Consider the following 25,314-nt stretch of genomic DNA (forward strand, 5'->3'; position numbering starts at 1 on the left):
CATTTTACAGACCAGGAAACTGCGGTTCAGAGAGTTTGCCCTGCATCACATAGTAAGTGGTCAAGCAGGGACTCAAACCCAGTTCACTCTGGATCAAAAGGCCATATTCTCAGCCTCTAGACTCCTTGAAAAAAACAATTTCATCCTCCTTCCAAACAGCAAAGGTCTCACTTTAGCATGTAGTTGTGATATTAATTAAGTCTATACCTTCTAAAACATTTAAATACTAACTAAAACAGAAAACAAGTTTTACAAGCTCTAATTACATTGATTTTTTTTTCCATCCACTTCTTTAAGGTTGAATGTTTGCACTTTAATGAGGTGAGGGCATGGGGTTTTCCTACATGCTTTTACCCCTCAGAGAAGTGTGGCCAATGCAGATAAATACTGCAAGCAAGTCTCTCTAGCAAACGTCTGTATTTGTCTGTAAGACATCCTGTTGTTTGAAATACCATTGCCTCAAACACATAGTAAAGCATGGGCGGTAATTTTGTATCCTATTCTATTGTGAGGCATATTTAAAACTCTGCATATCCTAAGTATGCTTCTGAAAATGGAATTAAAAGACTTTATTCTTCAGGGTGGGAGCAGCACAGTTGCCGAGGTAAGTGGACACTTGTGGGAATGAGCATGACAACAGTACCTCTTGGTCTTGCAGTTGTAACCCCCCTGCTGTTCCTTATCTGGGGATGTACCTGACAGACCTGGCATTTATTGAAGAAGGAACACCAAACTTTACTGAGGAAGGCCTCGTCAATTTCTCCAAGATGAGAATGGTAGGTGAGAATTTCATACCATCAGGCTGTCTCAGTGACATCAGTGGCTTATAGGGAAGAGGCGACGTCATGGAAGTTCACTGCTTTTTGCGCTCGAGGTGGACACTGGTGGGGCACACCTGATGTTGGCTGATTCAGGAGATTTTCGCAGGCCCGTTTCAGCTTGCAATCTGGACAAAGAAGGTAGGGAATAAAGCTCCAGGAATGACTTTCTAGGACTGACCAGTGATAGATGCTGAGGCTTCTTGCTGGACAGCTGGGTTCTAAACACCAAGTTAGAAGCAAGGAGCCCATGGACACTAGCACCCAGGGCTTGCCACTCCTGAGGCCACCCCATGCCAGCTGTTTCCCTGATGGTGAATTCAGTATTTCCTTGCTGTTAACATTTTGTGTGGCTCATTAAAGGGCAAGAAAGCCCTGGGGCCTGGAGCATGATCGGACAGGGCTCCAGATACCTCACTGAAGGAGGGGACTGACTCCTCTGGGACAGGCTCCCAGAGGAATGTGCTGCAGCACAGGGCAGTACTTAGGCTTTGCTTTTGTTGTTTCTCTGTCAGATATCACACATCATCAGAGAGATACGCCAGTTTCAGCAGACTTCCTATCGAATAGACCATCAGCCAAAGGTAATATTGTGTGGTTGTAAGAGAATTTAATGAAGAAAAAAGTGGAAACTAATTAATTGGAAACAGCAGTAGAGTAGATCAATAATACCAAAAGCTGACTCAAAGAAAAGACCAATAAAACAGACAAACCTTTGGTAACTCTGAGTAAGAAAAACAAGAAAGAAAGCAGAAAGAATATCAGTTCATCATTAAATTCTATTTTACATCCTGTATTTCTTGTGAAGCTGGAACCACCCCTGGTCCAAACTACCAATATCTGTTACCTGGTCTACAGAACGCAAGTCCATTCTACAAATTTACAGCCAGATACAACTCTCTGAGACACACAGTGGAAGTTGTTTGCTTTATTGGCTTCCCTTTGCTCTTAGGATAAGGAAAGAAAAAAATCTTGATATGTCCCAAAAGTCTTGCATTATGTGGTCCCTACTCATCTTTCAAGATTCATCTCACGTCTTATACCCCCTTCCTTACTCCATCCCAAACATAACTGGTCTTTATTACCTCTTTCTTTACTTTCGTTCCTTCCTTCCTCCCTCCCTCCCTTCCTTCCTTCTTTTCTTTTCATTTTTTAATAGACTTATTTTTTAGAATCATTTTAGCTTTACAGAAAAATTGAGAAAGTAAGACAGAAGATTCCCGTATAACTCACAGCCAATTATCCCTATTAGTTCATGGAACCTGACATACTTTTTTTTTTTTTTTTTTTTACGGTACGCGGGCCTCTCACTGTTGTGGCCCCTCCCTTGAGGAGCACAGGCTCTGGACGCGCAGGCTCAGCGGCCATGGCTCACGGGCCCAGCCGCTCCGCGGCATGTGGGATCTTCCCAGACCGGGGCACGAGCCCGTGTCCCCTGCATCGGCAGGAGGACTCTCAACCACTGTGCCACCAGGGAAGCCCCTGACATATTTATTATGAAACTCAAGAAAGCTTTAATCGGCCAAAAAAAAAATAAGGACTTTTTGAAAAATAAGAGTAAGGGAGAGCTTTCCCTACCAGATACAGACACTAAAACTGTAGTGAATAAAACAGGACTATATTGGCACAGGAATACAAACTCAATGGAGCAGGATAAAGTCCAGATGCAGATTTTGTCTATATTAAAATCTAATATGGGATAAAGGAGACATTTAAAGAAAGCGCCAGAAAGAAACTGACCATTGTGTAAATAGAATAGGAATTTTGGCTCTCTATCTTATACCATTCACAAAAATAAATTCCAGATGAATTCACTACTTAAATATAAAAAGAAATATTAAATTATTTAAATAAAATATAGGACAAAATTTCATGACCTTTGGGTTTGAAAGACCCTAAACACAGAATGCAAAATCTGTAAAAGACAAGCTTGATAAACTTTGCTGAATCAAAATCTAAAAGTTCTATATGACAAAGGGCAATTGTTTAAAAAGTCAAAATACAAGCAGTAGACTAGGAGACAATATTTGTAACATGTAAAACAAAGAGACAGAATAAAAGTATTCCTATAAATCTATAAGAAAAGCATAAACAACTCAATAGGAAAATTGACAAAGCTATAAGCAGGTAACTCACAGAAGAAGAAACAAATAAATATTTGGAAAATGTTCAACTTCATTAATAAGAAAAAATGCAAATTATGAAGCATCATTATCAGCTATCAGAAAGACAAATTTTTAAAATATTGATAACAGCAAACATTAGTTAGGGTATGGGATAACAGGTGCTCTTATGTACTATAGGTACAACAATTTTGGAGGTCATTTTATGTTATCTTTTAAAATTAAAAATTGATATACCGGTCTTCCCTGATGGTGCAGTGGTTGAGAGTCAGCCTGCCGATGCAGGGGACACGGGTTCGTGCCCCGGTCCGGGAGGATCCCACGTGTCGCGGAGCGGCTGGGCCCGTGAGCCATGGCTGCTGAGCCTGCGTGTCCGGAGCCTGTGCTCCGCAATGGGAGAGGCCACAACAGTGAGAGGACTGCGTACCGCCAAAAAAAAAAAAAAAAAAAAAAAATTGATATACCAAGTAACCGGAATTCTTATACACTGCTGCTGAGAGTAACACGGTACAACCTCTTTGGAAAACTGTGTCATTTGGAGGTTTCTTGAAATGTTAAATATGCATCTACCGTATGATCCCGGTATTTATCCAAGAGGGAAGTGAAAACATGCCCATTAAAAGTCTTGTATAAAATGTTTATAGCATTTCTTAATAATAGCCAAAAATTGGAAACAGCCCAGGTGTCCATAAATAGATGAATGGATAAACAAATTGTGGTACATCTATACAATGGACCCACTACTCAGCAATGGAAGAGGACAAACCAGTGAAACACACCACAATATAAATGAATCTCAAAACATTATGCTGAGTGAAAGAAGCCAGACACAAAAGAGTACATACTGTGTGATTCCATTTATGTGAAGTTCTAGAGCAGACAGAACATGTGGTGATAGAAATCTGAGCAGCGATTGCTTCTGGCAGCAGGTTAATTGGGAAACTGCATGAGGGAACTTTCTGGGGTGATGGAGTTATTCTCTAGCATGCTATATATGTAAGTTACATGGGTGTTTACATTTGTCAAAACTAATCAAGCTATTAATTTTACTTATGTCTGTTATATCTCAGTAAAAATAAAGAAATATTTTCATGGAGCCACCCCATGTTCCAACATGTTCATTTCCATATCCTTTCCTTTCATTTCATTTCCAGTGTCTAGAGGACCATTCACATGTGAGCACTAGGAAACATGCTAACAAGGACTTCACTGTAACTTTGTGTCATAGTGAAACATTGACAGCAACCAAAAACACCCATTGATATGAGATCATTAAATAAACTCTGATAGGTCACACTGTTAATGGTGCACAGCAGTTAGAGCTCTTTGTACTGCCATGGAGAGCTCTCCATGACTTCTAGTTTGACAAAAGCAGAATAAAATGTATCGTTTTGATACCACTTACAAGGGGAAAAAATGATTTCTGTAAGTGCATGGTAATGTCTAGAAAGACACAGAAAAACGTCTGGGAGAATACAACCAGCTGATAGCAGGGTTTTTTTTAGAAGTTTTTTTAAATTTTATTTTTATATTTATTTTTGGCTGTGTTGGGTCTTCGTTTATGTGCGAAGGCTTTCTCTAGTTGCGGCAAGCGGGGGCCACCCTTCATCGCGGTGCGCAGACCTCTCACTGTCATGGCCTCTCTTGTTGCGGAGCACAGGCTCCAGATGCGCAGGCTCAGTAGTTGTGGCTCACGGGCCCAGTTGCTCTGCGGCATGTGGGATCTTCCCAGACCAGGGCTCGAACCCGTGTCCCGTGCATTGGCAGGCAGATTCTCAATACAGTGGCAATTCTTGAGGGCAGTGCCTGGGGGTGGGAGCTGACAGAGGACTAGAGATGTGTGATTTTTTTTTTATAGTAAGAATATATTCATAATTGTTCTAGTTACCTGAAGTATTTCAGTGCTTAGGAGAAAACGTTGAATTGTGTCGGGTTCCATCCAAAAAATGTACGTACTGGTGTTGTGAAAAAACTCAACGTGGGGATTCCCCTTTTTTCTCCAGGTCACTCAGTACTTGCTTGACAAAGCCCTCATCATAGATGAAGATACACTGTATGAGCTGTCTCTAAAAATTGAACCTCGGCTCCCTGCTTGACGATCCAGCCTTGCCCCAAGTCCGTGGAATTTTCGTGGAAAGCAGAAGGGACAGAACTGTGCATGCCACGCCTCCCACAGTGCAGGGAGGACGGGGGTGATGGAGACGAAGACAGTCTCCTTTGTCCCCCGAAGATGATGGAACCAAAAGGGAATTCTGTCTCCAGCCAGGGAAGCCCAGTTGGTTGGAGTTGAAGACAGATGCTTCAGACTTGGGTGGGAAGGTGAAGAGAGTGATATTTGGTAAAGCTGAGGGCACATTTGCATGAGGGAATATAAGATGAGAGGTGCTGGTAGCCATTTTAATGAAGCAGGTAAAAGAGGAATTTTAAACTCTGCTGCATGTTCTATTAGAACTCGGGGACGAGGGTCCTTGGAAAAGACTTGTGATGTTTCGCGGGCACTTTACTGGCCCGGTGCACCTCCCGGTCTTCTCCTAGGGTTTAACTGCTTCTGTTACATTTCCTTTGTTACAGGCTTCCAGAAGAGCCGAGGCTGCCTCTGTAGGGATGGGCCGACACATAAGCAATTTCAGTCCTCAGCATGTGCATGGTTCTCAGTGCATCATAAATATTTATACTGGAAGAATGGCATGTTCTGCAACTGCTCTTTCAGTCTTTAGGCAACAGGACAGGAAAGACAGGTTGAAAGTCAAGTGGATTTGTACGTAACATTTCCATAATTAAAAACTCAGTAGCTGTGCCCCTGCGGAGCCCAGCCAGTGGCTCTCTCGAGGTGGAGGAGTGGGGGGCTTCTTCCTGAGGCTGTGGAGACCAGGAAGCCAATGCCCTTGGAGAGACAGGTGCAGGCTTTGCCAAATGATGCCCACGCACCTCACCGGCAAAACTGTGGAATACGACAAAAGGCCACAAAGTGCTACGGGGAAGAGTGGGTTTCAAAGCTAAGTGAAAAGATATACTTAAAAATAATCTCTGCACCTTGCTGTGCTTGGTTTCTTCCCCCCCGCCGCTCCCCACCATTGGTAATGTGGGAATCTATTCTGATTTACACAAACCATTTTTAGCCTCACTATGAACGTTGATTGTATTTTTTTAAGCTGTTTAGTGGGATTTTCTTTTTAAAACCCACCCTTCCGTGTGCTGTTGGTAGAAGGTTCTTCCCCAGTCTCTAAATTTTGAGACATTTCTGAGTGAAAATATTGTAAGTATATGGGAAATGGACCCAACCACTCAACAGCCCTTGTGTCAGAAAACCAAATGCAGGGGTTAGTCCTCCTACCCTAGGCTGGGAAAGCAACCTTGCTTCTCTCAGGATTGTTGGTTGTTGGAGAAATAGGGCTATCTCATGTTTACTTCCCTCTTCTCTTCTCAGGGAGACCTCTGCTTTCAAAGAAGAGAAAAGATATAGAGTTATTGTTACCTGAGCCTATTGCATCTGGCAGGCATGAAGCATATTGATGCAGACAATGAAAAAAAATTGACCTGGCTGCTTTCTCTGTTTCTTTGCACTTTAATTATGTTGTTAGAGCTGACAGCTGACTAATAAATTCAACTTGCTGGCTCATAAGACCCAGAGAACTGATAATGTCCCACAGAGGTGGAGAATGTACATTTTTCCTGCATGGTAAGAGCCATGTCTGTACATAACTATGTAGTGAAATATCAAGTAAGTAAAAGAAAATACTTAAAATATTTGAAGACCATTCCAATAATATTTTCAATAGCTCATATTAGCCAACAGGATAGCACTAAACCCAAGGAGGGTGACTTATTGGATGCTTTATTTTTCTTTTTTAAAAGAAAGTTGCTTGTTTTTTCTCTTTAATTTCAAATAAGAGGTTGATGCATTTGATGCATGATAAGAAGCATGGGTTGTTTGGATCCTAACAATGCATAACTTACAATTTGTTTCTCAATGTTCAGGAACAGAGTTGGAACTAATATATGTCAATTGCACCAAGCACCTCAAAGTCTTGCAAAAGAATAAGAAAGTAAGGTTAACTTTCTTGGTGCAAAAACATAGTTTTGAAGGTGAACTAAAACCAGGACAAATCAGTGAAAGGACCACACACATAGTAGTTTCAGGCAGAGCAACACGCAGAAAGGTTGATGCATCTGACTCTGCCCTTAGAGTCCCCTAAGTCTTCCAGAAGGGAGGGTGGGCACTGTCCCTGGAAGTTTGGACCCTTAATTCTCTGACCCAAACGTTCCAGAGGCAATGCAGCCATTCTTATTAGAGAAAAATAGGAACTAGAGGAATTTCCAAATACCTCTCCCCTTTTGGCATACAGGTTTTCCTCAACTAGTGACAAAGCTTTCAGGCATATTTCCTGCAGAATGTTGGAAGCGCCCCCCAGTGGTCAACTTTGGGCACTGTCAGTAGTCGATGCTGACCTTTGCTTTTTCTTTTTTTTTTTTTTTTTTTTTTGCGGTACGCGGGCCTCTCACCGATGTGGCCTCTCCCATTGCGGAGCACAGGCTCCGGAGGACGCGCTGGCTCACGGGCCCAGCCGCTCCGCGGCATGTGGGATCTTCCCAGACCGGGGCACGAACCCGTGTCCCCTGCATCGGCAGGCGGACTCTCAACCATTGGGCCACCAGGGAAGCCCTGACCTTTGCGTTTAATTGAGAGTCACACACCCCTCCTTCTGCTTCGTAGAGTCTGAAGCCTTGCTGGAGCTGCAAGAGAGAGAACTCCACCTCCAAGGGAGTTACTTTTGATGACCTGCACTATTTGGGGGCCAGCTGGGAGAGGAAAGTGCATTTTTCAATTTGGTCACATTTAAAATCCCCAAGAGCAATTTGTGGTTTCTTTTTGATTCTTTAAAGCACCCATCCTCTTCTGCCTTGCAAGCTGTGTGTGACTGTTGTAGCGTGCACCCCTGGCTGTGTCTGCTTATATAAATTCTATTATATGAGACCCATTTCTATGAGTAGATGGGAGGTCAGCCCCTAACAGCCAAGTAGGGAACAATTATATTCTTGCAAAATGAACCCAGAAAATCAGAAGTAAAATCCAGTTTCTTGCTTTCAGATGAATACCCGCATTTTGTACTGTCAATGAAATTATCTTGGGGATTTTAGGGGATGCCTTTGGTTATTAACTAAGACATCCAGTTTTGCTACAGGGACAAATCTCTTACATAAGCCAATATATTATACAGATTCAGGCATGAAGTAGAATGTTGTCACTTTTCCTTAGTGTTTCTCTGAAGGAATTTAAAGAGGGAATTTTAAACAACTGTTGCAATATTTTCAACTGGCTTTCACACCAAGTCCCCATTACTGTTTGCTAAATTTCAGTACAGATACTGAATACCTTTGCAGAGAAAACTCCGTTATGTTCCAGTTTGGAGTGTGGGTGATGATGGACCCGCCCCTCTTTTTTTTTTTCTCATAGTGCTATAACAGACAAGACCCTGGGTCAGCAATGATTGGGCCACTTTTAAATTCTTAACTAAAAAGAGTAATGCAATAGAGGGGTTGTTCCTAATAAAATTAACTTTTATTTTAAAAATAAAGGATTTTATTTAGCTTCTCTTTTCAAAGTTTTATTTTATTCCCCCTGGATGGGAAAAAAATAAAAATAAAAAACCTTTCCCTTTATAAGATTTTTTAAAAACCAGCCTCTGAAGTTTATCATTTTTACTGCTGTTGAAATGGTATAAAAGATAACATATTATTTATGGCTAAAGGATAGAGCTAGGCTAATGTCCACAGCCAGAAGGAGTAAGTGAATAGGATTCATTTTCATTTCAGAAAGACAACAGATTGTAGCTTTAAATAATGACTTGATTACAGACGCCACTGTGTGAATCCTGGTAATAAGACTTGAGTCAATGAAATCTAATCAGAGTGTCGTTTCTCCGTGTCTGTCAGTGACTTAAAATTAAGGCAGGGCAGAGCTAAAGTAGAAAACAACCGTTTTGTTGTAGGTATAAACACATGAATGATTCAGAAAATTATTCATCTTGGCTACCATACCACATGACATTAATATTAGGGTTGATTTGATTGTACTTGATCTCACTTGCTCAAGAAAAATAATAGTTCATCAATAAATGATGTTGAACCACTGTCTTTGACACCACTGTTGAGTTTTCCATGGAAAGGCAGTTGTGAAAGAGCACTGGACTAGACATCCTAGCCCTGAGTCCTAGGCTCAGATCTACATCTAAAGCCTTAGGCCAGTGCTGAAACCTCTCTGATTCTCAGTTTCTTCATCGTGAAATGGAGTTAATAGTGATTCCTGTGCTGCCTACCTCACAGGGCTATCATGAGGACAAAGTGGATTAGATTGTCAACTGTAAAGTGCTGTCCAAATGTGAGGTAACTTGATTACCATCCTCATCACTCTTCTGCAGAGGATTTAAGTGTATTTCTTTGTGATTTGTATGTGTGCGTGATGGACAAATCCGTGTGTTACTTTGAGAAGTATATTGTTTGTGTCCAGTTGCTTTGCAAATCTACGGACATCTGTGACTCCGCCAGAGGGGTTTGTGCTGTGGCCTAACACTTGCCGGGTGAGGTGTGGGTTATGCCTGTATGCAAATTAAACTTTGCCTTTCTTGAATTCTCCAAAATCTCCTTAGTCTCTTCATTTGATTCTTCTAGCATTTTTCTATCTTGTCTCTTTCATCACAATGGGCTCCTTCAGATATTCTTTTGTTATACTTCTGAAGTTCAGTGGGGGAAAAGGTTTAGAGGAAGCCATGCTTCAGGTACTAAAATATTAGAGAATTTGGAGGACCTCAAAAAAACTTTTAAGGGTCATCTAGTTCCACTGTCTTTCCAGGGCTTACGTCTTTCCTGTGCCATCGTCAGCCCAGGTTTGACCACCTCCAGGCACAGAACTCATTACTGTCCAAACAGCTCTGTTCACCTAATGGCAGCTGACAAACAGGCTGTGGAGAGAAGTGCTGAGGTGGAGGCCTGACCCAGCCGTCACTGGCTCCAACCCTGGATGAGCCCCTGAGCCATCTAGAATTACTGCAATAGTTACGTGGAATAATACATAGGAAAATACTTCAACTTTTATCAAGTAGATGAAGTTGTCCTAACATTTAGAGCTGAAGGAAACATGACACAGCTGTTGAACACGAGAGAGAACTGAGGAAAGGAAGAATGTAGCTCCCTCCTGTCCAATTGGTTTCCTTTTCCATTTCTGAAATGAGCAATCAGCCTGGTGGGGATTCAGGAACCCAGGTTCCTTTCCTCTTGTTACTTGGTCATTCCTTACGGCATCGCCCTTGCCCACTGGTCAAATCTGGGTCCTGCTAAATCCAGGCTCCAGCTGGATTTGGGAACAGAAAAGAGAATAAGCCCACGACGGGAGATCTCCTTTAGAGCGAGTGATAGGGCAGTTACACACTTCACTTCTGTTCCTGTCCCTATGGCAAGACCAAGCCACATGGCCACCCTGGCCACTATGTGTGCAAAGAGCCTCCTCCACCCTCTGAAGGGAGTTGGCAATGATAAGAAAGGAGTATGTGTCATATGGCAGAGATCACATCTGAAGGATTTTTGGAAATCTGGAATTCCTGTTGAGTCACCTGTGGAGGCTGCCATCCCATCACACCACATGTATTGTAAGCGTGAGGATGACTAGGCCCCCAAAAGAAGATACCACACCCCTTTTCTCAATAAAATCCCAACTTCTCTTCTGGCCTTACTTACTAACTTATGTAAAATTACACTGTAAAAGATGAGGGGTTGAGGTAAGGTGTGGGAGGTGGGGGGAGGCTAAACGTCCATTAGTAAGGAATTGAGAAAAAAGAGTGGTTTCTCACTGCAACTGCCATCCTTTAAATTCTACATCTCCATGCTCTTCAAAAGCCTCACCGTTCTGTGGATCTGGGATCTGGGCTATTTCAGGCTCACTGGATTTATTTCACCTGATGCCTGAACTGCCATGAAACAGCGAAACAGCGAAACAGCAGCTGGTGAGCCCCACAGACCTCTAGCTTGCCGCCTCTTCTGCCAGGGGAGCCGGAGGGACCATGGTCCATTAGGACAGAATGTGTGCACTGGGAACTCAACTCTTTAGAGGAACAGTTTGGTTGGTCCCAGTCTGCAATTGTTTAATGAAAGAACATAGGAGAGCCTAGAAAATATCTGAGTATATCATATGCAGAAAGGGTAAGTATCACTTTGTAAAAATGTCAATTCATTGTAAGCTGGGTTATAATGATGGCATATATATTAACTGAGGTAAGACCAATACACAGTAAAGTGCTAGACTCTTAAGTGTACAGCTTGAGAAATTTTTACATGTGTGTACCCCCATACAACCGCCCCCAAATCAGGAAACTTTCCAACCCCAGAAGGCCGTCTCGTGCACTCTCCCAGTCAGTACCCCCATGCAAAGGTAAAATATTTGTTTTTTGCTTTGGGTCATATTTAAAAGAGGTGGCAACTCTGAAAGAAAACCTCTCTAGGTGGGAGGTTATTCCTGGGCTCCACGCCCGGCTCCATCATCCCCTCTGTACATGGATTGGGTCCTGAGAAGGAAGGGAAAGGAATCAGCTGGTGATGTGCAGGTGGCCATAGAAGCTGGGTACGTGACCATCACCAGAGGCCTGGGCAGCTCCCTCTGAAATGCAGGGCTGCAGTCCAAAGTCCTGGGGGGTCATTGCTATTTACAGTCAACCTTTCTGATTTGTGGTGTATGTTCCAAGGAGGGCTATTTTTAAGCAGGGCGATGGCCTGCAGGACCTTCTGGGTAGTAAATTAAGCTGGTGTGGATATAAAGTGAGATTGTCTAACAATCTACTTCAGCTGGCCTGATCTAGAAGAGATAAGTGATTGTGCCTGAATCCAGGCCCCAGACAACGAGCTGGAAGGAGACGTCCTGGTCCCTGGTTCAGAGCATGATTAAAAACTGGAGAGAGGGAGCTTTAGACGTCTTCCTTAGCTTGGAGGGGAGAGGGGAGAGGGAAAAGGGGAGGGTCCCAGGAAGAAGGGACCATCCTCCACAGCTAATGGGGCCCCAGGGATGGGCTCTTGAAGGAAGATAGGAACAAATTCCCGAACAGGTGCAGCAGTTTCCCGACGGTCCTTCCACCCCGAGGCCGGGGCCGGCAGGCCTGCGCAGCCCGTCAGGCGGGCTGCGGGCCCAGGAACCCCTCTCAGAGTTCGGGGAGAGGCAGCCTCCAGCACCGGATTTAGCGGAGGGAAACGTTTCAGGGAAAGGGCAGATGCTAGAAAAAGGCGGAAGAGTCGGGGTCCGGCCTTCAAGGGCAAGGCTCGGGGACCAAGTGCGTCCCGAGGCCTCAGACGGGATTGGCCGAGACGGGCCCCGCCCGGCCCCGCCCCGCCCGGGAGCCCTTTCAAGGCCAGGCCCCCGCCCCCCCCTACAGTCCTGGGCTGTTCGCGAGCGGCAGGACGTGGGAGGCTCCCGGCTCCAAGGTCAGTGAGGCTGTGAAACTCGGCTTTATTCCTCTAAAGCGGCGTTACTGCTAGAGCCAGGGTGGGGCTTTGTGAGCAGTGGACCCAGGGCTGTAGGCCGGAACCTGGGCACCGCTCCTGTGTGAAGACTTCATGGTAACTCTCTAAAGAAGCCGGCAGAGCGTCTGTCTTTGGCTGAGCCATCCTGCACTCAGGCGCAAGTGGCCATTCCGTGGGACAGCTGCGCTCGAGGTGCTGGAACCGTGTCAGTACCCTGCTTGCGGTGCCTGTTTTTCATAGTGAATCAGGACTTTTTCTTGATGGAAAAAAAAAATCTAAATGCCACTGAATTGGGGACTTTAGCCTTCAACTTCCTTTCCCTTGTAATTTGTAGAAACTAGTTCAGTAGTTTTGGGAATGGTTTCCCTCAGCAGCATCAAAAGAGGTGCAAATCAGTGACTTGGGATAAGCTAACTTAAAAATGAACATTCTGGAGCCCTGGAAAGGAGATAATTACTGATTGGCCCAGTAGCTAGACCTGATTTAAATTGGTAAATGTTATTGCTAGAGATTGATTTTTGAAATTACTAACACATTAATAATGAGCCAAGGAACTGTTCCCCCCACACACACACTGGAGGTTAAAATGTTATAGAATTGACCTACATGTGTTTCATCTCTGGCAAAGGACTGTTCTTTGCTTGCTTGCTTGCTTGCTTGCTTGCTTGCTTGGGTTCCTGTCAGCCCTGTTCCTGTCCCTTGAGTGGGTGACATCTCTGCCTTCGAATACTCTGCTGGGTGTGGAGAGTGACATTCACCAGAACAAGGCAAAACCCTTCGGCCCTCCTCCGCGCTGCCCTTTAGACCTTCCCTTGAGCATTGCCCTGTCTCTGACCCACACAGCGTCAGGTGAAATCACCAGAGGTGGCAGTTGATGGCCTCATGGCAAGGCTACGCTAGTTCACCTGGTGGGCTGTTTCCAGAAGTGCCACTTTTCCTATCTGCAGCAATCATGCTTCCTCTGTTTCTGAGCTAGTGTCCTTGGTCTGTTTACTCTGTGCTCATGGAGAAGAACATGACAACCACCAGAACTTGGCAAAGGGGCTTCTTGAGCCTCCTAAGCAGGCTCTTACAGGATTATCTGGGCGTTATTAGGCTGTGTGAGAGCTCCACTTCCTCTTCTGCTTTTGTAGGCACCTTTTCCAAAACCCCAGCCTTTAGAGCTAACCCTTCTGTGGGTTAAGGCACTGTTCCAGCAAAGGGCACGAGTGTCACATGCACCCATGGACTCCACCAGCTTCATGACCAAATCTGAGCGTTAGACAGTGGGCCAGAGGCCAGGTCAGTCTTCCTAAAGGGGTGGATGAGGAAAGTACAGGAAATATGGGGTGAGGGTGAGATAAGGAATGGAGAGTCCTGGGTGTTCAGAGGCAGGAGGAGGATTGGTTCTGAGACACACTTTGCCCCTGGCTCAGAGGCACTGGGTCTCCATCTCTGCCACAGCTCAGAGAAGGAGCCATTTGTCTTCCCAGAGGGAATCACGTGGGACCCTGCGTCAGCATTCTGGGAGTTCCTGCCCCTGAGCCAGGAATCCCACAGGGAGCCTGTCTGAAGGTGACTGCTGGAGGTCACACCCATTCCTGCCTGGGTAAGGAAGGAGGGTCCCACTCCTTTACAGCATTTCAAAGGACTAGATGGTTTCCTAGCTTCCTACTTTCTTGAAAGCAACTTACCCTTGAGAGACGAACCTGGTGATGGTTGTATGTCTTCATCACCAGGAAGCCTAGGAAAGACCTCTGTTTTACAGGGAAGGACCATAAAGCCCTCTGCTTATGACTTTCTACTTGTTGAATAGAACAGGAATGCCCAAGGGTGCCTCTTAGAGTACCAGTGTAGCCGGTGGTGGTGAAGTAACTTGAACTCTTTGCTCCCTTAGAACTGGGAAGGAAAGCCATTCTCTGCTGGCCATGAATGGCATCATAAGAATTTGTTCAGAGTGTTCTGTGGAGCTGGTCCAACCCCAAGGACATCTTCTGGTTTGGGGTGACTCTCTCTGGAGGGAAAGCTGACACGTGGTCCTCCCCCTGGTCTTCCTTTGCCCTCCAAGGAGCTCAAACACATGGACACCATTTACAGCTGGACCAAAAATAACTCTGAGTCAGCAGAATGGTACCTATGGCATCTCCATCCAGTATACTCAGGACAGCCAGGAGGCTCAGAATTGAGGCAATGACAGAACCTAAGGCCTCCACATCTTAGGATGTGACAGAACCAGACAAAACCCTTAAACCAGCACCCAGACTCCCAGTATGCCTGCCTGAGACAGAGATATAGAGCTCTTGGGCACAATGACAAAGGGGCTTAACGTGGTGGTTCTTGTTTTTTAGTGGAGAGGGCAAGTGTAGGAATACCACAACACTATTGCTTTGGGCTGTGATCTTGCACCCCATATAGAAATCTCCCTGGCTTGGAGCCCAGAAGTTCTGCCAGATTTCAGCCCTATTGCCGTAAACAGTGCTTTTCAAATCAAGAGTCATGAGGTATTCCAAGTTAGGGAAGCTGAGGCAGACAGCTTCTATGGGGTGAAGGCTAGAGACTACCTCCCTCCTCACCCCTGCAAGCCCTACTTCTGTAGGAGAGAGGAGAGAAGGGGGGAGGAAAGACAAGAAAAGTCCACACCCCATCTCCTCAGAGAAAGGCAGGCTGGCGCAGCAGCCCCAGCGTGGCTGACGGGCGCTTTGGGAACCTGGCGTCAGAGTGGAGAGGGTGAAGGAGCACCTGGGATCTGAGCCACTTCAGCAGAAGCCTGAGGACAGGAAAGAGTACAGGCTTATAACTTCTGGGACTCTGGGGGAGTCACATGCCCTGAGGTGATGATCCTGTGTCTAGAAGCTGCTGTGGTAAGTGCACGTCTGCGGTCTTGGGAGCCTGAGTGGAGAGATCTGTGTCACTCCCAGGTCCTAAACCACAAAGGTGATTTCTCTCCAATTGCTGGTCTGTGCAGGGCTACCTGTGAGGTGCTGTGGTCTGCAAGGAGCCTGCATCCAGGGCCAAAGACAAGTCTAGGTTCAAATGCCAGCTTTATCAAGGTGCTGACCCCAAGACCTGGGGCATGTCCCTTAACCTCTTCCCGTTTTCCCCATCTACAAAATAATGCCTACTTGGAAGGATTGTTTCAAAGACTGAAAACAGTGTTTGTAAGGGCCTCTTGCATGACGCATGGCTCATGGTAGGAGTTTAGTAAATGATAGTTAAAAAAGAAAAAAAAAGACAGTAAGGTTTGACTGGGCATGCAGGGATGGAAAGGACATTCCAGGTGGAAGGAAAGGCCGGGGTAAAGGGTCAGAGTCTGGAAGAAGAACTTGGGATCCCAACTGAGTAAATCCATTTTGTGAACCCTGATGCTGGTTTTCAGAGGATGAGCAGTGGACCAGAAAGTACATGATGGACTCCTTCTGGAATAAAGTCTTGTCCTCAGACTGCAAAATAGAACAATTAGATGAAACACTTTACCTGTTTTTGTTCTGTTTTTTTTTTTGGCGGGGGGGTACGTGGGCCTCTCACTGCTGTGGCCTCTCCTGTTGCGGAACACAGGCTCCGGACGCGCAGGCTCAGCAGCCATGGCTCACGGGCCCAGCCGCTCCGCGGCACGTGGGATCCTCCTGGACCAGGGAACGAACCCGTGTCCCCTGCATTGGCAGGCGGACTCTCAACCGCTGTGCCACCAGGGAAGCCCCAGATGAAACACTTTAATTGCTAAAAATGTAAACTAAAATTAACATTCAGAGAAGGGGCAGACCAGTCTGGGATAACCAGGGGTGGCTGTGGAGAGAGAGTGATAGCTGTCCCATAGGCTTAGGGTCACTAGGGGGAAGAGACACATTTATTCAGTGCCTACTGTGGCCTGTCACTTAGTCCTCACAACAGCTCAGGGAGAGGTCTCATCAAGCCCATTATAGAGAGGGAGTTGCTGAGGGTCGGGTAGGCAATTCCTGGGCTTCCCAGACCTAGCAGGACTTGGGAATTGCCTGTGCAGTTTATACAACATACATGGGACAGTCCCATTCTAGCCACTCATTCAAAAGATGGAGCCTGGAAATCTGGATTTTTAGCACACTTCACAGTTGATTTTTTTTAGCTTTTAATTCATTTATTTTTGATCATAAAGGCAACCCAAGTTGATTTTTACAAGTGATGCAATACAGAATTCTATTAAGAGAAAATTAATAATCTGCCTACTCCAAGTCTGTTGCTCTTTAGTAATGCTTTTTGCAGTTTGAAGAATCACCTTTACTACTTTTCTTGATGGTCTTATAAATATATGCAAATACATATATACATATATCATTGTTACAAAATTGGAACCATTCATATTCATTACTCTGAAAGTTTTTTTTCCCTTTTTAACCTAAGACTATGGCAAGACATGCATCCAGGTAAAGTGGAGGCAGTTTTAACTGATTCTTTAATAGCTGTGGAATATTCCATTGTCTGAATGTGTCACATTTAATACAACCCTTCTCCCTCTGATAGACAGGTTTCTTCTAGGTTTTTTTTTGCCACTACACATAGTGCTTCACTAAATATCCTTGTACCTCTCTCCTTGTATACTGGCAGCTCTATTTCTTTCTTTCTTTCTTTCTTTTTTAGAAATTTAGCCTTTTTTAAAAAAATTAAATTTATTTTATTTTTGGCTGCATTGGGTCTTCATTGCTGCGTGCTGGCTTTCTCCATTTGAGGCGAGTGGGAGCTACTCTTCGCTGCAGTTCACGGGCTTCTCATTGTGGTGGTTTCTCTTGTTGAGGACCACAGGCTCTGGGAGCATGGGCTTCAGTAGTTGTGGCTCGCAGGCTCAGTAGTTGTGGCACACGGGCTTAGTTGCTCCGCGGCATGTGGGATCTTCCCAGACCAGGGCTCGAAACTGTGTCCCCTGCATTGGCAGGCAGATTCTTAACCACTTCGCCACCAGGGAAGCCCTGGCAGCTCTATTTCTGCAGAACAGATTTCCAAAGTGTGATGCCGGGCCAGTGGGTGTGCACATTTTTATGTTACTTGATGTTTCCTGGATCACTTTCCAAAATGTTTGCGGTAGCTCACGGAGCAGTCCAGATGATTCTGATCACAGCCAGGGAGAGAGGAGAGGGCCATACAGAGCTGCTCCCCGTCACCTCCTGCCCCTAACTCTCCCAGCACTACTCAGCAGGAGCCTTTTAGGACCAAAAGAAGACTCCCACCTTGCCCTCTAGCTTGGGCCTTTATTTACCTGTCTCCCCAAGAGCAGAATTCCTGACTTGGAGCAGCTAAGTGTAACTTGTCCTGCAGAAAGGCTCTTAGAAGACATCAGGGCTAAAGGAAGGGAGGGTGCCTGGGAGCAAGCTGCAGGCACAGCAGGGCTGTGGGCTGGAGAAGAGAACTAGGGCTGGCCTATCAGGGATACACATCCCTGCATGACCAGGCACCCCTGCTTGGCTGAGTACCCCACTCTGGACTAGGGGGCACCTGTGTCCTCAGGAGAGAGGGGTGCTGAGGGAAAAGGCTCTGTCTTGGCTGAGCAGACCCAGAGAGGCACTAGGAGAGGGCCTGGCCCAGGAAGTGGCCTGATTAAGGTGCAAGACAGAGGGTCTCAGGCAGAAGCATACCAAGGAAGAAGCCTGCTGTGGATCCAGGCAGGCTCTGCAATTGCCCCACACCCAGGAGGTGTGGGCTTCCTGAGTCTCTGGGGGATGCTCTCAATGTGTTCAGTAGGTAACCCTCCATCTGTCAGAAGGAGGGAGAGAGCCCTCAGGCCCCCTGCCCTTGAACAAAGCCGAGTTCCGTGCTGCTGAGGTGAAGGGAGAATGTTCTCAAACACTCTGTGGGCAGCCTGTAGAGGGGCCTCTCAAAAGGAGTGCACAGTGATAGTAACAGATGTGGGCAGATGTTCAGCGCTTCATAAGTGCCAGGCCCCGTTTGGATCTGCCCCTAGTAGCTGCAGGTGTTCTGGAATCTAGAATCAGTCAAGGTTGTCCCCACATCATGGGTTTTCTCTGGACCTTTGGGGACAGGCAGCCACTACACATCCTAGGCAGGTTCAGTACCAGTGTAATTCAACTCTCTAAATTTCAGGGGACTTATCTGCTATAGAATCTCCCCAGAGCCAAATTTGGATGAGTGACAGTGGTCCAGTACGCTGTGTCCTCATCCAGAAGATTATGGACCTAGGCATTGAACAGGGGGCACAGTTAGCCTTTCTTCCTCTCTTCCTTTCTGCAGCATTCCAAAGTAGACTAAGTGTGGTGTGGACTGAGGGCAATGGCCATTCTCCCACCTGGAGGATAGCTGGAAGGCAGTCGGCCATAGAGAGGTGATGCACCAGGCCTCCACAGTCATCTGTTTATACATAAGGGTGTGCGGTGTCTAGTCATTATTTCTGCTCTGATCTTTTGCAGTTTGTGTCCAGGTACTAGTCCCAGGGCAGGTGGAAGCAAGTAATACCTCAGTCTGATTAAGACAGGCAAGCTCCCTCAAACAGTATAGCTGAGTGAGCTGGGCCAGCTCCAGGCCCTCCCAGGGACTCCCATGGGGCTCTGGTTCCCCTCGAAGAACACTTCCTTTACCTGGTAGTTGCCCAGGTCGGGTGCTGGTTAAGAGCATGGACTAGGAAAAGAGACCACTGGTCTTGAATCCCGGTATAGCCACTCACAAACTGTGTGCTTTTGGACAAGTTCTTTTACCTTTCGTTACCTCCATTTGCTCATCTATAAAATGGGGCTAATAAGAGTATCAACCTCATGGGTCTGTTGTGAGGATTTTTTTTTTTTTTTTTTGCGGTATGCGGGCCTCTCACTGTTGTGGCCTCTCCCATTGCGGAGCACAGGCTCCGGACGCGCAGGCCCAGCGGCCATGGCTCACGGGCTTAGCTGCTCCGCGGCATGTGGGATCTTCCCGGACCAGGGCACGAACCCGTGTCTCCTGCATCAGCAGGCGGATTCTCAACCACTGCGCCACCAGGGAAGCCCTGTTGTGAGGATTTAATGAGGTAATAACTGTAAAGCTAACAGAACCATGTGCCCAGCATAAAGTAAATGCTACAGGAGAATTTTCCCCTCTGTAAAAGCTGCCACATAGTAGGCACTTACATATTTATCAGACAGATAAGTAAAAAGATACCTATCCTCACCATCTTATCATCCTGTCTTGCCTCTCCCTCCATCACTGCCCACTGTGACCCCTCCCCCCCCAGAACACATCAGTGTCATTCACGGTGACTGTGACCCACACTGCCTGATGACCTCTGGAAGTCTGTGGTCACTGGTGTTCCTGGAGGGTGGAGGAAGCCCCGAGGGCACACCCCCTGGTTCCTCTGTCCCTCAGAGCTGCCCAGAACGAGACCTGTGTGCTGGTTGGCAGTTTGGCCCAGCAGTTATCCTCTCTCGAGTCCTCTCTGCAAACCCTGATTGAGAGAAATGGTCCAGTATCCCTGAGAGAGCATAAAGAACCAGAGGCAGCTAGAAATGTCTGGCAACTCCATCCAAACATACTGTAATGTTGTTTGTTATTAAACCTGATAAGTAAAAACAGGATCTTCATTTAAATAAGAAACTACTACTGAAACTCAATACATGTGATTTCTCTTTAGCTGTGTGACCTTTGGCTGTCAGTTAACCTCTCTGTTTTTGAAGTCCCTCATCTTTGACATGGGGCAAGATATCTGCTCCTTGGGGTTGTTGTAGAGAAAGTACTTGGCACTTGAAAGTACTAATTTTCCCCCCTTATTAAGATATGAAAAGGATTTTTAATAATTCCACTTATTCTACAGTGAAATGGGCTGCTTTGGGAAGTGATGAGATCCCCAGCACTGTTGCTATTTAAGGAGGGCTGAAAGAAAAGGGATTCCTGCATTCAGACTGAGCTAAATGACCTCTAAAGTCCTTTCCCACCCCAGTGTCTCTATGACTGTTCGTTCGCTCACTCACCCAGCATTTTCTGAGAACCTATCACTTGCGGGCCAGTGGGCTTGAGAACCAAGAAAAACTATGACCCAGTCCTGTGGTCTTTGGGTCTTTTCTCTTACATGTGCCAAGTGCCAGGTCAGCTCTGAGTGATGTCCACCCTTGACCTGAGCCCTGCTGAGCTCCCGATACCGTCCTCCCCAGTGTGTGGGAGAGGGAGACAACAAAATGAATGCTCCCTTCCCTTTTCTTAAAGCATTTCCTTTAGAAAACTTGTAAATTCTGTCTCTGCCCCTTTGAGATGTATTTAAATGTTTTTCAAAGCTAAGTAAGCTTCCAGCCAGCTTAACAACCCAGGACTGTCTTTCTCAAAGGCCTGGGAGCCATCTCTTTGAAATGTAAACACCAGGAAGATAGCACCCCAATCTCCCAGGCGCAGTGGTAAAGACCTGCTGTCAGAGAGATGGGAGCAGCTCATTTTCCCTTTGGATAAAGGCAGTTAGCTAACACAAATGGCCACCCCAATGATCAGGTGAATTTAGAGTGAACTCTGTGTGACAAATGGTGCTGTCATGTCCTCTTACTTGAGTTACCTGAAGAACATGCGTAGGAGGGTCCTATCTGCACGGCTCTTTAAGAGGGTGAGATTTTGTTCTGTCTTTCCAGTCTTTTTAGCTGATGTGCATCACAATTCTGGTTTCATGCTTAGTCAGTAATAAAGCTGTTTTCTTTCTCTCCTCTGTCTTTTGGAGAGAAATTTCTGGGTGTAGGGAGACTTAAATTTCCCCAACACCTAGTACTTGCTCCTCATCTGGCCCCTCCTTCCCCACCTACTGCTCAGTCCGAGAAGGATCCCTGGAGGAAGGAAGGCCATGCAGTGATGCTTCGTCTGTTATCTGTGGGGTAGCATCCCCTGGATCACCCCTGGAAACCGCCAAGGATGGGCTCAGTGGGCTCCCAGCAGGGCAGCCAGCCTGTCGTGGCTGAGAGGTCAGGAGCCTGTGCTGGGCTACCGTGCTCAGGGGCAGCTCACAGAGACCAGGAGCCTGAGCAGGGAAATGCTGAAAACATGCCTACCAGCCTCACTCAGTTGCTTTTATGATAGGATTTCAAAATCAGTGGCTGAAAAGGACGTGTTTAGGGTTATGTAAGTAGATTTTTTTTTTCTCAAGTTTTGATCCAGGAAGCTAGCTCACAAAATTGATTCTATATTGGCTTGGATACCAGGCCTGGGGCTTCATAGCAGATTAAAAGTGAGAAGTACTTGGGAGTAAAGGAGTCCGGTTTGTAAGGTGCCTTGGAGAATAGCCCAGGGAAAAGGACCCATTCCCTTAGACCTACATGCATTTAAAAGGAGATATACACAGGAGGCTGGTATGATATCCTCCTTCTGGAAATCAGGCAGAGCACTGCTCACAAATAATTATGTAAAGGCTGGCAAGAAGTGTTTACTGAGCAGCTACTATGGGCAAGGATCTGTGGCAGATGAGTTCCTGTCCTTGAAGACTTTACCCATCAGCTGGGAAGATAATCCAAATGTAGTGGGGAGTTCCCTAACATGACAGGAGATACAGGACAATTGAGTTCACCAACAAATGTCAAAAAACTGTGCAGCTCAAGTGCAAGTGAGTGAGCAGCCCGTGAATGCTTTGGGAACTCAGAGAGAAAGCCATCACCTGAGGCTAGAAGGGGACAGGGAGATTTTGTGGGGACAAGGCAGCAGGCCGTGGTCCAGTCAGACAGGGAAAAATGGACGGCAGAGTCCTAGCTGAGGGGCAGTAAGAAGCAATACTTTTACTAAAACAGTAATAATAATTTTACTAGAACAAATTAGTGTGGTTTATTGCATTAGCACAAAAATACGGACAGAAAACTGATATCTTAAAAAGTAATATCTATATTAGAATATGTATATATATATATTTTTTTTCAAGTTAAGATTGTACAGGCTCTAGAGCTGTCAATCTGAATGTCAGGCAAGCCCACTGGGTCCTGGGTGTTCTGGGCCCCCATGACAGTCCCTGAAAGTATGTGCACGTGTGCTTGTGTGAGCCTTCACAAAATTCTGAATATGAGCTTCTTTAGTTGACATTTGCCTCTTTCCCCCGAGATAGATCAGGATTCCTCCCCCAGGGAACACTGGCTGCTGGTCTCACAAGGCTGAGGGAAGCTGGCTTCTCAACTTCCCTGTTGCCCGTGTTCCTCTCCCCCCAGACCTCTGCTCCCCCATCGGCTCAGCTCTCTGATTGACCCCGCTTTCTGGCCTCACATCGCCCACTCAGTTGACACCTGCTCTCCCACATAGATCCTGGCAAAGAGAAGAGCAAAAGCCAAAGCCTTGACGTGGAGCCCACAGTGAGGGTGTCTGGATGCTGAAGCTTTTGTCCCTGGAGAAACACCACAGCTGCTCCAGCCCCTCATCTCCTCTCTCCAGTGATCTCTTAACAAAACAGTTCAGTGTGTTATGCTAATACTAGGGGCATGGAGGGAATGAAAAAAATTTAAAAGTTTGTAAGGGAACTTCAGATCTCTTATGCTCCAAACTTTTGTTCCAGTGGTTTCACACAATATACTGATTTATAGAACGACCACGTGTGGAAACTAGGCAAAGCCAAATACTGATCCCTTCAGTGGACACAGATTACCTCTTACATACCTCTTTCCAGCTCCACTTGTTTATGCCACATGTTACCATCTGTGCCAATAACAAATCAAGTCTCTCCTGAGCAGGAATTTTAGCTGTAGATGGTGCTTATGTAAGATTGGGGCCTCCTGGGTAACAGAGGAATCTGTAAGACAAAACAATGTCCTGCCTGTGCAGCTTTTCAAAGACTAACTTTTAACATGCAAGAGAGAGTTAGTTTAGTCATGAGGAAAAGTGATTTCATTGCAAGCCTGGCTTTGGGTCTTTGGGGAGCATGGCTCAGCCGTTGCCAAATTACTACCCTGTTCAATAAGACCCTTGTTTCAGTCTCATACCCAAGTTTATCGATTGGGACCTCAGTAGAGAAATTCTATGTCTCATTGTATCTTGGAGAGAGAAAAACATAGAGTCAAAGAAACAGGAACTCTTCACCAAAACTTTGAGTCTGTGTCAGTTCTCTACAAGGAATCAAAGCAGGGGTACTCTGAATTTCAGCTCTAGGATTGTTTGGCTTTTGCTGCCACCAAAGCCTCCACGGGATTATTACCATGAATCATGCATCACTGCCCGGACACCAGCATGATGTTAGAACTCTTGGATGTTAATTAATATTATTATTTCCAGAAACTAAAATATGGATATGATGACATTTCAAACATTAATATTCTGAGTCAGACACCTACCCACAGATCACCCTCACGGAGAGGAAGACCTTTAAAGACCACCAGTGGTCAATGGGCTGCATATAGACATCACCCCCTCCTCTTCCTCCTGACTCTACCTCTTTGGATTTATCTTCTCAAACATGCTGGTGTGAACACCTGTCAGTGCTAAAGCCAATTAAAGAAAGAAAAAGAAAAATCAAGCTATTTGAGCCAAACTCAGAAACCAACACACTTCTTGTTGACTTAGGGCTGGCTTAAATTTTGACCCATATATAGTCTGGAAAGAATTCAGGCAACACTTCCTTTACTTTGGTGAGTTCTGTGGTAAAACTCATAGAAGACAGTATTGCCTCTCTGCTTGAAAAGCAGATTGGAGGGTGTGGAAGCAGATAAGACAGGTCTGAAAGATGTAAGTTAGTGTCACCTGCTGCATACGAGAGCCAGGAAGCCTGGGTGCTGTTCATTGAGGAACACTGACCTACTCTTGGAAGGAGGTGGACAACAGCCCAAAGTCTAGTAGGGAGCAAAGAAGTACATGTGATGAGATGAATGTTGGGCCATTACACGTCCCTAGAACGACTTTGAGAAATGGCCCATTTATCTTGCCTGCTGATTACTAAAGTAATTCCTGTTGTCTTTACGATTGAGGGAATTGTTTTTAGAAATGACACAGAGGAAAGGCTGTCTGATAGTCTGATTTCCTGGGCTAACGTAGAAAAATAACTTCCTAATTTTTTTTCAAGGACTTTGATGCTTTGAGTTGAGATGTTTGAATTTCTCCCTAGCTCAAAAAATGTTAAGTAAAGACTTCCAGGTGGGGATCCTGGAAGCACAAAGTTGATGGACCCATCCCAGTTCCAAAAATGCAATCAAGGAAGAAAGTGGACCTCAGAAGGCTACTCTTAGAATTGTGCGTAAGGCCATGTCGACCTCGCCTTATTAGAGTTTATCGTCTGCTGGATAGTCCAGGTTTTCATCCCACAACTATACTCTCAACAGGCTCATTGCAGTCATCCAACCCACCTATGCTTGGAGAATCTTGTAGCAGTCTTGGTAATCTTCTAAATACAAGGGAAAAAAATTCCACCCTTCCTTTATTTGGGCATCACAGAGACCAATATAATGAGAGAGCACTAAGTGTTACCTGCTCTATTGTTCTCCACTCAACAACCCACGATAAATAGCTCCCCACTGGGTGATACTGTGGATTAATTGTCCATTCTGATCTCTGGGCAATAGCAGACACAGCAGGGTATCTGATTTTCATCCCTGGTGATATTATATAAATATTTATCTTTTAAAAAATATTTATTTATTTTTGGTCGCTTTGGGTCTTTGCTGCTGCACGCAGGCTTTCTCTAGTTGCAGCGAATGGGGGCTACTCTTTGTTGCGGTGCACGAGCTTCTCATTGCAGTGGCTTCTCTTGTTGTGGAGCATGGGCTCTAGGTGCACCGGCTTCAGTAGTTGTGACTCACGGGCTCTAGAGCACAGGCTCAGTAGCTGTGGTGCACGGGCTTAGTTGCTCCACGGCATGAGGGATCTTCCCGGACGGGGGATCAAACCTGTGTCCCCTGCGTTGGCAGGTGGATTATTAACCACTGCACCACCAGGGAAGTCCCATAAATAGTTATCTTGATTTGTACATGTTCTCAGTTTTGAAAGATAGTTTGACTATGTCCCCAAGTCTGGTT

The 25,314-nt window shown here is 45.7% G+C and overlaps 2 protein-coding genes across 8 annotated transcripts in view; both read left to right on the forward strand.

Moving 5' to 3' along the window:
* Nucleotides 1-5,362, forward strand: part of RASGRF2 (Ras protein specific guanine nucleotide releasing factor 2) — a 244,035-nt gene extending 238,673 nt beyond the window's left edge. For all 7 annotated transcript variants that reach the window (XM_059060647.2, XM_059060646.2, XM_059060648.2 and 4 more), the window contains exons 25-27: nucleotides 659-776; nucleotides 1,334-1,402; nucleotides 4,945-5,362. In XM_059060647.2, the coding sequence (XP_058916630.1) occupies nucleotides 659-776; nucleotides 1,334-1,402; nucleotides 4,945-5,037 (280 nt within the window). In that variant the 3' untranslated portion in view covers nucleotides 5,038-5,362. The remainder of the gene's footprint in view (nucleotides 1-658; nucleotides 777-1,333; nucleotides 1,403-4,944) is intronic.
* Nucleotides 5,363-12,190: 6,828 nt separating this feature from the next.
* The window catches only part of CKMT2 (creatine kinase, mitochondrial 2), a 28,368-nt gene continuing 15,244 nt past the window's right edge, over nucleotides 12,191-25,314 (forward strand). Inside the window, exon 1 of the mRNA XM_059060672.2 lies at nucleotides 12,191-12,403. Coding sequence (XP_058916655.2) covers nucleotides 12,193-12,403 — 211 coding nt within the window. The 5' untranslated portion in view covers nucleotides 12,191-12,192. The remainder of the gene's footprint in view (nucleotides 12,404-25,314) is intronic.

Source organism: Kogia breviceps, chromosome 4 (assembly GCF_026419965.1).
Source record: "Kogia breviceps isolate mKogBre1 chromosome 4, mKogBre1 haplotype 1, whole genome shotgun sequence".
Lineage (NCBI taxonomy): Eukaryota > Metazoa > Chordata > Mammalia > Artiodactyla > Physeteridae > Kogia > Kogia breviceps.